At 43.7% G+C, this 13,586-nt stretch overlaps 1 protein-coding gene across 2 annotated transcripts in view; it reads right to left on the reverse strand.

Moving 5' to 3' along the window:
* MACO1 (macoilin 1) overlaps positions 1-13,586 on the reverse strand; it is a 34,241-nt gene that overhangs the window by 12,277 nt on the left and 8,378 nt on the right. For both annotated transcript variants that reach the window (XM_069875243.1, XM_069875242.1), the window contains 5 exons: positions 11,926-12,067; positions 11,113-11,239; positions 8,565-8,688; positions 4,137-4,315; positions 3,189-3,687 (listed from right to left, as the gene is read on the reverse strand). In XM_069875243.1, coding sequence (XP_069731344.1) covers positions 3,189-3,687; positions 4,137-4,315; positions 8,565-8,688; positions 11,113-11,239; positions 11,926-12,067 — 1,071 coding nt within the window. The remainder of the gene's footprint in view (positions 1-3,188; positions 3,688-4,136; positions 4,316-8,564; positions 8,689-11,112; positions 11,240-11,925; positions 12,068-13,586) is intronic.

The raw sequence follows: 13,586 nt of genomic DNA on the forward strand, positions 1-13,586 counted from the left end.
AATATTCCCTGGAGATGGGGATCATTAACTTACTCTCCAGAAAACACACATGCAGTAACCACTTACCAGGCAAAAAAAAAACCTCGGAAACCCTTAAAACCTACTGTTTCAAACATGAATAATAGTATTTATGAAGATGACCTGAGGGCTGGAAAACCTCTGCTACAAAAACAGGCTGAGAGAGTTGAGGTTGTTCACCCTGGAGAAGAGAAGGCTCCAGGGAGACCTAAGAGCAGCTTCCAGGACCGAAAGGGGCACCAGGAAAGTTGGGGAGGGACTTCTTAAAAGGACCTGTAGTGACAGTATGAGGCGGAATGGCTTTAAATTGGAAGGGGAAGATTTAGATTAGATGTTAGGAAGAAATTCTTTACAATGAGGGTGGTGAAACCCTGGCCCAGGTTGCCCAGAGCAGTGGTGGCTGCCCCACCCCTGGAGGTGCTCAAGGCCAGGCTGGATGGGGCTTTTAGCCATTTGATCCAGTGGGAGGTGTTCAGGGGGGTTGGAACTGGATGGTCTTTAAGGTTCCTTCCAACCCAACCCATTCCATGATGATTCTATGATAGACTTAAATTAATTAGCAGTACTCTTTCAGATATAAACGTCACATCAAGTATTTCAAAGTTAAAAAGCGTGGAAGACTGTTGTTCTCAAAAACTCCTCAATCTTTACTGTCTCGAGCAAACCCTGTTAATCCTGAATCCCGAGCAGTGGTGAGGCACGCTTTACATTTAATACTGGTTAGTCAGCTCAGGGAGATCATTTGTGAACGCAAAAGGAAAGCAGCTTGGCTTGGACACCCTGCTGTGAGTCTGCTGGACAAGGAGTTATAAAAAGCATCTTTATTTGGAAGCTGAGAAGATCTGATCTGAAAGTCGGATGCACATGCAGGACCTCGCACAGCCCTTTTCAGGGTACACGATTGATGCAGACTAATAATGGGGATGAGTAATACTGCTGGAAGTGGAAAAGATGATGAACAAAAGCCTGTCCCTGGAGTGGAAGGCAAAGTGACAAGTGAAAAAAACCAAACCAAAAAACATGAGTTATTGAATTTAAGTGCATCCCATACCATCCAATTTGTCAGGTAAGTTTATGCTTCTCTTGGTGTAGGAGGTGCATACTCAATCTGAACTGAAACAAGATTTCATGAATTATTTCAGTCATCTATGTTTGTAAGAAACTGTGAGCAGCGACACAGAGGACGCTGGTGTTTTAGGTGCTCCTGGCTTGCCTGCAGGGGGAAATCAGTGCATGATCAGCAGCTGCACAGATTTGTAGCACAACAGCCACGTCGCACCCACGCATCACACAAACACTTGACAAACAAACGACCGAGGCAGCCTGATTCACTTTCGGGGCAGAGTAAGACTATAATGCACAAAGGCACTTTCAGAGTATGCTAACTGCATGTACCAGCCCTTCCCAGTGACTTGGAGGAGCTGGAACTCTAAAAGGGCACAGTCCAGTTCAGCGTACACTCAATTCTGCGTTAGAAAAACCCCTTTGGACAATTACAATGACCGCCAGGTCTAAAATCCCATCTGAGAAACAGCACATAAAAATATGTCAGTGTGGAATTTAAAAATGAAAACACAAGTGGTTTAAATCTCATTCCTCATCACAGCTACACAGAACAAACCCCTTAGTCTGGCAGGTCATTCTGTAAAGCAATTCCTTTCTCTTTTCTCAGGACTTATGAAGCCCATTTTGAACAGCAGCACAGTTGAACTGACCTGTTCTGTGCTTCAGTGAGCAAATATGCCATATAAAGAGTATCCAAATGCCCATCTGAAACAGGCAACACACAAACATAGAGCTGTGCACGTGTCTATTTACATGCAGCTTTGCTGAAGACAAAGCCATCTGCATCCCTCTATTGTAGCTGAATTTGATTCACAGCTTAGATTGATTAACTGGTTTCTCATTTGCTTCAGACAAGTTCTCTACAGACGTGAGGTATTAATTAGGCTGGATATTTAATTGGCAGAGGGATGCCAAGCTGTGGCTGACGGATTATCAGCGAAGAAAATACTATTTTCAATGAAGTACTTGTAATCACACAGCACATTTTCACATATGCTCTAAGTACTTAGTTGCACTTCATAAGTACATCAGTATTTGAATTTCAGATAAGCGTATGTAAAGATGAGACTTTTTCAAACCTTCAAGTTTCCAAGGCAGCCAAATTCAATCCTTGTGACTTGCACTTAAACCGATAAGGCAGCAGGAATCATGGAATGGGTTGGGTTGGAAGGGACCTCGAAGCCCATACAGTTCCACCCCTGCCATGGGCAGGGACACCTCCTACTAGATTCGGTGGCTTAAAGTCCCATTCATCCTGGTCTTAAACCCCTCCAGGGATGGGGCAGCCACCACTGCTCTGGGCAACCTGGGCCAGGGCCTCACAACCCTCATTGTGAAGAATTTCTTCCTAATGTCTAATCTAAATCTTCCCCCTTCCAATTTAAAGCCATTCCCCCTCATACAACTACTACGTGCCCTCGTGAAAAGTCCCTCCCCAGCTTTCCTGGAGCCCCTTTCAGTCCTGGAAGCTGCTCTAAGGTCTTCCCGGAGCCTTCTCTTCCCCAGGCTGAACAATCCAAACTCTCTCATCCTGTCCTCATAGCAGAGATGTTCTAGAATGCAAGCAAGAATCTGAATTTAGCCCCTTAAGTAGTTCCACAGAAGCTTGTACTTTGCCTCTATACTTGTCAGTCAAAAATTAAAACAAAAATCAATCAAACATTTCACAGGACGGGGAGAATTAAGACAAAACACCTGTTCAGGCACCATCTAACCCCACTGAATTCCCTGTAGATGTAAAGGTCACCTCAGAGGATTTCTCAAGAACACATCTACAGAGCTCTGTAATAATGATTCTCCACATTGCTCTCACGCCTTCTATCAAAGGATTGTCAGAGGTATTTATTATGCCTCACAACACCCCTGTGAGGTAGGGAAGCATCCTACACTGAGGTAGAAAGGAAGCAGTTTGCTCAAGGCAGAGCAAACCACAGGCAAGGCCAGGAAGAGAACCCAAAAGGCCCAGTTACTCTGTTACTAGACAATTCTATCCTCTTTATGGGGTCATAAATTACATTTTCCTATGGAAAAAAAGAAGAGAACTGAGGTACTGGAATGAACAGAGGAGAAGAGAGGCTGTTACACAACGCTCAGATCAAACTTACCTTACCAGTGCATCTGGTTTGCTTAGCTGGTTATTAGGAATACAATTTTCCATTAAGTCCTTATGTGTGCTGGGGCTCTTGCTGGCACACTTCTGTTTTTTCTCATTTTTAGTAGACGAGGAGGGGATGCTCCCGTTGGTTGCACTGTGACTGCGAGGCGAGGAGTTCACAACTCCACTGACGTTTTTGTAATTTTTGGAGGAGGCAGTGCATGAGTCCTCTTTTAAGAGGTTTTCTGTACTTCCTACGAGATCGTTATTTAATCTTTTACTATTGATATGGTTTTCCATATATTCAATTTCTTGTATTTTAGAGTCTACAGGTTGCAAAATATTGTTATTTATTCCAAGGTTGTGTTTCTTGGCATCCTTGTCCTTTTCTTTCCCTTTTTCTCTATATTCTAGCTCTGGCAAGGTTGCAGATAATTTTTTATTGGCTGGAATGCCTCCGTTGTGCTGTAAAAGTATTGAGGAATCCATCTCAGATAATCCTTTGGTTGCTGCAATACCAAAATAAAACAACTTAGTTAATTAAATTAATCAATACTATGACATATAAACAAAAGTCATTAAGTAAACATCATTCATTTCTGCAGAAAACAATCATTATTCGAGTCTATTTAGAAAAGAAAATCCAAAGTGACGTGGTATTTTAAGACTTCTTTTTCCTCATTACAGGCAGGAAACAGTAACCAAGGGATTTACTAACAAAAACTAGTGGTTCACAGAGCACTGACTGTCTGGACTGATGCAGTTGCTAGTAAAGAACTAAACAGAGAGCACATAACTCATTTCATACCAACCACTGCCAAAACAATTCTATTTCTGGCTCCTCTGTTCCTGTGTTCACTGTATTTCATCAAGACAACACGCACTAAAGAAGCTCTTCCTTAGCAGGCTTGTCTTTTTAAATAGCAGATAATAGCAAACATGTTAAGGAATAACTTGCCTTCCTCTGCCTCCCTCTCCTGCCTTTGTAGCATCTGCTGTTCCGGGGGCAGAGCTTGCTGGAGAAGCTGCATGTAGAACTCATTCTCTTTCTGCACTTCTTTTTGTTTTCTTAAACGCATTTTGTAGCTGACATAACTTTTAAAGCCAAAGCCCAAAGTCACAACGGGGTAGCCAATACTAAGGAAAAAAAACAATATTATTATTCATAACGGAACCATGACAGCAAATTAATAAATTGTAATAAAAGTACATAGCTGTGAATACATCCAAATTGCAGTTTTTCATAGAAAATTATATATAAAATGTTTTTTGCTGTACTACAATAAAGCTATGGTTCAAGAATGTAGACATCTCTATCAAGATAAAATTACACTTCATTACAGACAGCAATTAACTGTAGCATAGATTAAAGGATCACGACAATGTAATTGCACTACACGTAGCAAAGGCAGCTTTTAGACAAGCATCAGACTAGGAACTGTGCATCTTGTGAGGAGATAACAGCCAAAACCAGCAGAAATTCCCTAGTTCTGTTCCTAAAGGGAAAGACATCAAACTAGGAGATGCATTAACAACATTCATCCAGAACTGTGATAGAAGGAACTGATTCTTAGCTCCATCCTTTTACGCTCAGGAATTAAGAACAGATCCCTCTTCCACCACTCTTTAAAGGTGAGATAAAACAATGGTTTTCCAAAATACTGCATCTGCAGCACAAGCAGAGAAACAGGAACTGGAGGAGTCAGGAGGCTCTGGGGCTACTGCATCGGGGGGGTTACCACCCACACATGGGCAGTCAGAAGCGACTCCGTAACCACCTGCGTCTGGTGAGGGTGGCCACAAGTGAGATCTTTTGTGGGCAACACATGGCCTTTGGTGGGCCACAATTCTGGTGAAGGTTTTAGATGGGAGGTTGTATGTAGAGTAGCTGAAAACACTTGATCTGTTCATCCTGGAGAAGAGAAGACTGAGAGGAGACCACATTGTGGTCTACAATGTCTCCCCTTCATAAGGGGAGAAGGAGAAGCAGGCACTGAGTGACCAAAGACAGGACCCAAGGGAATGGCAGGAAGCTGTGCTGAGGAAAGTCAGACTGGGCATTAAGAAAAGGTTCTTCCCCCAGAGGGTGGTAGAGCCCTGGAACAGCTCCCCAAGGAAGCAGCCACAGTGCCAAATCGGACAATATTCCAGAAGCTTTTGGCCAACGCCCTCAGCCCCACAGTGTGAATGTTGGGATGTCCTGTGCAGGGACAGAAGTTGGACTTGATAACCCTTGTGGGTCCCTTCCAACTCAGGACATTCTATGATTCGGAAATTCCTCATCCTGGAGACTGAACTTGAAGCTGTAAGTGAAAAACATCTGATCTCTAAACTCAGCTCTCCCACTTGTCTTACTGAAAGACAAGATATAAAGAATTTCACTTCCAGCCAGACTGCTGCTCCATTTGATGACAGGGAGGACAGAAGCATAACATAACTTGGAATTACTTTTTGTAGATCAGCTACAGAATTCATGCAGAATTTTAAGTATTCTTATTAACTTGTGACAACTGCACTGATACAGAATGCTAACAAATCATGCTCATGTATTTACTAACAAAAACACTTGAAAAACGAGCAAACACTCCTGTAAAGAAATTAATATTTCTTTGATAAGTATTTTAACAAAGCACAGGGAAGCTGGCTTTAAGGGCTTTAAATTGGAAGGGGGAAGATTTAGATTAGACGTTAGGAAAAAACATTTTTGTGTGAGGGTGGGGAGGCCCTGGCCCAGCTTGCCCCATCCCTGGAGGTGTTCAAGGCCAGGCTGGATGGGGCTTGGAGCATGGAAGGTGTCCCTGCCCATGGCAGGTGGTTGGAACCTGATGGGCTTTAAAGTACCTTCCAAGCAAACCATTCTATGATTCTGTGATTCATTCTACGACTCTATGGAATTGTTTTAAAGACAGAAGGTGCCCCAGATCAGGGGAAATCTCAGATGCAGATGACAATTAACCATTAAAATCTTCTCATTCTTTGCTCAGTAACAGCACCATGCAAACTGCGTTTCCAAGTAAGCTGCCAGCATGCAAGATGCATTTGCATATGCATCTGACATTATCTCTGCCAAAGCTTCTTTTTATTGTGTAATTCCAGTTGTGGCTATGGTTCTAAAACTCTGATGACAAGCTAAAGTGTTTGTATCCAATTCGGCAGCAGAAAGACCTTTCTTCACAGCTTCAAAAGTGCTTTTCTAACCTACTAAATAATTTAATTAGCATTGAAGGGATTTATTGCACAATGTAGATAACAGAAATTAAAATGACAGATGTCTAATTCACTGGAGACTATTACAGGGAACTGGTCTAAATGACTCCAGGAACAACAAGGCGCATTTTGAACCTAGTCTGATCACAGAATCACAGAATCACAGAATAACCAGGTTGGAAGAGACCCACCGGATCACCAAGTCCAACCGTTCCTACCAAACACTAAACCATATCCCTCAGCACCTCGTCCACCCGTGCCTTAAACACCTCCAGGGAAGGTGACTCAACCACCTCCCTGGGCAGCCTCTGCCAGTGCCCAATGACCCTTTCTGTAAAGAATTTTTTCCTAACGTCTAGCCTAAACCTCCCCTGGCGGAGCTTGAGGCCATTCCCTCTTGTCCTGTCCCCTGTCACTTGGGAGAAGAGGCCAGCACCCTCCTCTCTACAACCTCCTTTCAGGTAGTTGTAGAGAGCAATGAGGTCACCCCTCAGCCTCCTCTTCTCCAGGCTAAACAAGCTCTCTCAGCCGCTCCTCATAAGGCCTGTTCTCCAGCCCTTTCACCAGCTTTGTTGCTCTTCTCTGGACTCTCTCCAGAGCCTCAACATCCTTCTTGTGGTGAGGGGCCCAGAACTGAACACAGTATTCGAGGAGCGGTCTCACCAGTGCCGAGTACAGAGGGAGGATAACCTCCCTGGACCTGCTGGTCACGCTGTTTCTGATACAAGCCAAGATGCCATTGGCCTTCTTGGCCACCTGGGCACACTGCTGGCTCATATTCAGTCGGCTGTCAACCAACACCCCCAGGTCCCTCTCCTCCAGGCAGCTTTCTAGACAGACTTCTCCCAGTCTGTAGCACTGCATAGGGTTGTTGTGCCCCAAGTGCAGGACCCGGCATTTGGCCTTGTTAAACCTCATGCCATTGGACTCTGCCCAGCGGTCCAGCCTGTTCAGATCCCTTTGCAGAGCCTCCCGACCCTCCAGCAGATCCACACTTCCACCCAGCTTAGTGTCGTCCGCAAACTTGCTAAGGTGCACTCGATGCCTTCATCCACGTCATTGATGAAGATATTGAACAGGGCTGGACCCAGCACGGAGCCCTGGGGAACCCCACTTGTCACTGGCCTCCAGCTGGATTTCACACCATTTCCCACCACTCTCTGGGCCCGGCCATCCAACCAGTTTTCCACCCAGGAGAGTGTGCGCCTGTCCAGCCCAGAGGCTGACAGTTTCTCAAGCAGAACGCTGTGAGAAACTGTGTCAAAGGCTTTGCTGAAGTCCAGGAAGACCACATCCACAGCCTTTCCCTCATCCAGTAGCCGGGTCACTTTGTCATAGAAGGCGATCAGGTTAGTCTGGCAAGACCTGCCTTTTGTGATCAATGCATACTACACCAAAAACTTGCAGAATAAAAATGCATTTCTTCCGGATGTGGATGCTTTGCAGTTTAACCTTTTGCCTGAAGTCACTCTCACAACTGTCATGATTTTCAACCTGAAGCTGATTCACTTCACTTCTTCTGGTGAATTATGAAATTGGACACATACGAGAATCCTTCTTGTTGGAGCAGAAAGAGCTTCGTCACATGAAAAAAAGGATAATTTTTCTAATGGGATGCATGAATCATCAGTGAAACTATTTTTTTGCTACCTATATTATCTATCGGCCTCAAGTTGCACCAGTTTTAGACTGGATATTAGGAAAAATCTTTTTACCAGAAGAGTGGTGAAACACTGAAAGAGGCTGCCCAGGGCAGTGGTGGAGTCTACATACCTTGAGGGGGTCAAAAAACATGGAGATGTGCCACTTCAGGACATGGTTTAGTAGGCACAGTGGGGCTGAGCTGATGGTTGGACTGCATGAGCTTAGAGGTCTTTCCAAACTTAATGATTCTCTGATTCATTATGTAAATATGAAATATGTAAACTGATGACAGAACTTTCAAGAAATGCTAGGAACATCATGCTACAAATCCCTACAGCTCACACTCACTGCCATCTTCAGAAAAGTTTGCATTTGGTTCATTTTTAGGATACAATTCTCATGGAATATTTAAAGACAGATGTGTGAGGGGAGAACCAAACAGCCAACCCTTGAACCAAAATAAAAGCCCTGGATATAAATTTCTCTGCTGAAATAAAGGTTAATAAGAAAAGGAGGAAAAAACCAAAACACTCACCAGTGTGCTGCAAACGGACGACAAAGGTCTACATGGAAGTTTTTTAAATCTTTAAACCTAATGGCTGCTTCAATATAAACGAAAAGTATCCACAGTGATACTGTTGGTAGACACACACCCCTCTCTGTTGAAAGAAGAGAGAGAAACACCTTAGTAATACATTAAAAGCAGCAAATATTAATAATCTCCCCAGAGAAGTGGTGGATTCCTCTATACTAGACACTTTAAAGGCTTTTCTGGATAGATTGCAGGGCCATCTCATTTAAATTATAGACCCCCTAAAAAGGTTGGACTAGATGATCCCTGAGGTCCCTTCCAGCCTGGCTTTATATGACTCTATTTTAAAGTTATTTTTAAAACATTCCAAAAGTTCTAGGGAAACTTTCAGACTCCTAGGGAATTGTAAGAGTGGGTTTTCTCCAGAATAAAATACCTAGGATATCTTTATTTTAAACCAGTTCTAAACGTGAGTCCCCTTATCTTGCTTTATTACTTTTATAAGGCATCAGTGAAAAATAACAGATGCAGAGCTAATGGAATAGCTTGGCACAAAACCCGACACGGAAAAGGAACACGAATGGAAGACACTGCAGAAGATGAGGTAATGATATGGCTTATGATCTTTGAGTCAGAAGTGGTACACTTGGACTACTTTCTCACCCCAAGCCAGGCACATCTTAGCAGTGAGCAAATCAGCTCAGAAAACGGGAGCGAGCAAGCACAGGACTGGTTACTGCATAGGCAGTAACACAGCCAGCAGCCAGCAACTCGAACAGCAGTGGCCCAGGTGGCCAAGAAGGCCAAAGGCATCTTGGCTTGGATCAGAAACGGCGTGGCCAGCAGGGCCAGGGAGGTTCTTCTCCCCCTGGACTCAGCACTGGTGAGACCGCTCCTCGAATCCTGGGGTCAGTTCTGGGCCCCTCACCACAAGAAGGATGTTGAGGCTCTGGAGCGAGTCCAGAGAAGAGCAACGAAGCTGGGGAAGGGGCTGGAGAACAAGAGGAGCGGCTGAGAGAGCTGGGGGTGTTTAGCCTGGAGAAGAGGAGGCTGAGGGGAGACCTCATTGCTCTCTCCAGCTACCTGAAAGGAGGTTGTGGAGAGGAGGGAGCTGGGCTCTTCTCCCAAGTGACAGGGGACAGGACGAGAGGGAATGGCCTCAAGCTCCACCAGGGGAGGTTCAGGCTGGACATTAGGAAAAAATTATTCATGGAAAGGGTCATTGGGCACTGTCAGAGGCTGCCCAGGGAGGGGGTTGAGTCACCTTCCCTGGAGGGGTTTAAGGGACGGGTGGATGAGGTGCTGAGGGACATGGTTTAGTGTTTGATAGGAATGGTTGTATTCGATCCGGTGGGTCTCTTCCAACCTGGTGATTCTATGATACCTTCCATCAGGAGTACTTTCGACACTGTATTGATCTCACTCTCCAGCACTACTGGTGAGAATGGAAAATAATACCCAAGCAAAACTAAGGCCTTAATCCTCCTGGCCAATGGAAATGCCACTGCTGCTTGCGATACAGCTACAGAAGTTAGACATTGATTCTGGTTACATGCCACAAGCTTCATAAAAATAATCAAAGTTCTTAATTATATAGTGACATCCACATATTGTGCACCAATTTGGAAACAGGTCTTAAATCTGAAACGGAAAAAAGCATTATCCTGAGGCCCTGATGTTAGTTACTGCAGTCCATGCTTTGGTCTCTCTTGGACAGCTGCATTCTGCATAAATGAGAAACCTACAGCAGAAAGCATCAGCTCAGAGGGACTCAATACTTCAGCTGGGGAGACACCACTTTAAAAGGTTAGAACTTCCTTAAAAACAAGAGCAATCTCCCATCAATTCAGATGAGCATTTAAAAAGAAGAATATTTAAGGCTTAAGGGACTTAAAATATTAAAAAAGCTCAATAGCTACAGTTAAAACTGGCCCATCAGCTTTGTCCTTTAGGGTTTCTAAACATCAACTCTGAGAACAACTCAGATAATGCTTTAACATCTTAGCACAATCCTAAAAATAACTCCAGATTCTTTATGTATTTTAAATCGGGCAGCAACTGGTTCAGAGCATTTTCCATTAGCTCCCACATTGTCATTATTGTATGTGACTAACTTGTCAGGAAGATGACTGCCTCCACCAGCAAGCTGAGAAGTGATCCATGCTATCCTGTGAATTCTTGTCATCTGATGGCAAATCTAACCTGATGATGCTTCAGATCCCTTCCAACCTGGCATTCTGTGATTCTAAGACGGTAACATTATTTCACTAACTTTTCTTATGTGCTCTGTATCTGTTGAATTGCTGTGTTAAGTGTTTTGAAGTCAGAAAAAAAATCTTATTTTTTTACTGCTCTGGAATTCCTGATTTTAAACCCACAGTTCTACTGGTCAAGCTGCAACAGTTACTACAAGATCCACTCAGACAGGGATCAACAAAGCAAAAGAACATTTTTTAACAGAAGTGGTAACAAACAGAAGAGGGTTTTACCCAAAGCATTCAGATATATATTTTGAAAAATAGTAAGTTTTAAATAAGGAATCGTAACGTACCTGTGTGCCAGACATACTGTACCCAAACATAGGTGCTGGCGGCGAAGAACAGCCATTGTATTGGTATAAAGAGCAGACAGATTATATTTGATGTGAATGCTACACAAACAAAAAATACTGAAAAGGCCTAAAAGAAAGGAGGGGAGGGGGGGAAAGAAAAGGGTTTTGGTTTATTCCAGCAAATACGACCAGCTTGTTTATTAATGGTGACACCACAATGATTTCAACAGAGAAACACGAGTGTTGTTTATAATCAGGGCAAAGAAAGGGAGTAGCCCAGCCAAGGAAAGTAGAAACTGAGCCAATTGACAGAAAATGGTGCAACTAGAGAATTTATGCCCTTACAAGTCTCCAAACAGCTATATTTATCGCTTATCATTTTGTTTGAAGACTTTCATTTATACTATTGACACAGTATTAGCATTACCATATTCTCCTGGAAAGAAGCCACCCTGACCCACCAGCAGCATTACTAACCCTCTGAAAGAGCAGTAAATATCAAAACAGGCAAGGGCTTCTACCTTGTTTTAAAGGAAACCCTGTTATCCAAGGATCTAAACCAATTTACTAATCTTGGGAATTCAAATAATGTTTTCCTATAGCGAACATTCGATCGCTGTGTATTTCATTCCCACTTGCCACAGATTAAATAGGCAGACGGCAAGAAGCGAACGTGAGTCAAGATCATTTGAAAACTACTCCTCTTGTGAGGATGATCACCAGCACCAGGAGGTTAATTGTGTAACACAGAATGTGCCCTGAAACACCGCAGGGTTTCCCTACAAAGGAACAGGAATTGTGTGCAATACTTACCAAACCCTGGTATCGGAAGGAATCGTAAACACTCCTGATGAAGAGCCAGAATGTCCACAGATACTCAAATCTGAACTCCAGGACAAAATCTGCCAGCAGTACCAGGGCCCACACCACCAGGAACTTCAGATACAGAAAAGTACTGTAAAAAAATAAAAAGTTAGTTTCAGATGAGTATTTCCATTCTTCCTTGAGGCTTGTTTCTTTTTTCAAATGAAAAGTTCAGCAATAAAAGCTATAGATAACTACAATACAGGTAACAAAACGTAAACCAAATTAATTTTACAAAATAGGTAATTTTTCTCTCAGCCACTTGGCAGAGAAGAACCTGTGGGTGCTGGTCACCAGCAAGTGAACACAAGCTATAACCTTATACACTTATATCGGAAAAGAGCCACATTAAAGTAAATGCATACATCAAAAAAAAACCCCACACAACAGAAAAAGGGAGGCACGTGAGACTCAAGTTCAGGCAGCCTAACTTCTATGTTATTAATTACTTCAAAGCCACATTCCTTTATCCTTAGTCCTGCATTTTGAACCATTGATGATTCTTCTTGGCTACAGAGCTCAAAATAGTCTGAGATCACAGTTCTAAATAACACAGGAGGGATGCCTCCAATCTATTCTGCTAAAAAGAAAGAAGAAAGACTCCTCCTCCCCAAAAACCCAGCACCCAGAGATCCAATTTGTTACTCCAGTACCCCACAATGCAACCACCTTATTCCACTGTATCAGGTTATAACAAAGGTTGGGGCTTAAATATATTTTTAGTTTTTAAACTAGGGCATTTTTTCCTTTTGGTAACTTATTCTTCCTCCTGTCCCACACTGCCGACAAAACCAGTAGAACTTTGCCCTGGAATGTTTACTGAGGAGATGCCAAGAGTCTGTCCGCACAGTGCCAGGTAGGGTCAAGTGTCTGTGCCGTTCACGGACACGGGGCTTTTTTAGGAAGTTGTTCAGAGCTCCAGAGAAGATACGAAATAGAAAACTTCTATGCAAAGTGTTAGGTACCAGCAGAGGATTAGAAGCAACTGAACTACTCGTCCAATTACCACTCATGTCCCTTGTCATACAACATCAGCTTTCAAACCACAGGATGGGAACACACTTTGATTTCTTATGAATCAAAGATTAACTGCATGTGCCTGAACGTGATCTTTATCAGCTCGTCCTACAGCAGAGCTCTTGCTTAGCTGTTCTCACTTACTGCACGTTATCAATCTCTCCCTGAAAAGCCATCGGACCACCTTTGTGGCCTCTTCTGGACCTGTTCCAACAGATCCGTATCCTTCTTGTGTTGGGGATTCCAGAACCGGGCACAGAACTCCAGGGGGGGGGGTCATGAGAGAGGAGCAGAGGGGGAGAACTCCCTCCCTCGACCTGCTGGCCACGCTTCTTTTGATGCGGCCAAGACTTCATCCAGCTATCGTAGAATCATAGAATCACCAGGTTGGAAAAGACCCACTGGATCATTGAGTCCAACCATCCCCATCAATCACTAAACCGCGTCCCTCAGTGCCTTGTCCACCCATCCCTTCAACCCCTCCAGGGAAGGTGACTCAACCCCCTCCCTGGGCAGCCTCTGCCAGTGCCCAATGACTCTTTCCGTGAGAAAAGGCAGCCCTGAGTCTTTGTGAGAGGACAGTAGGAACACAA

The sequence above is a fragment of the Phaenicophaeus curvirostris genome, chromosome 23 (genome assembly GCF_032191515.1).
Source record: "Phaenicophaeus curvirostris isolate KB17595 chromosome 23, BPBGC_Pcur_1.0, whole genome shotgun sequence".
Classification (NCBI taxonomy): Eukaryota; Metazoa; Chordata; class Aves; order Cuculiformes; family Cuculidae; genus Phaenicophaeus; species Phaenicophaeus curvirostris.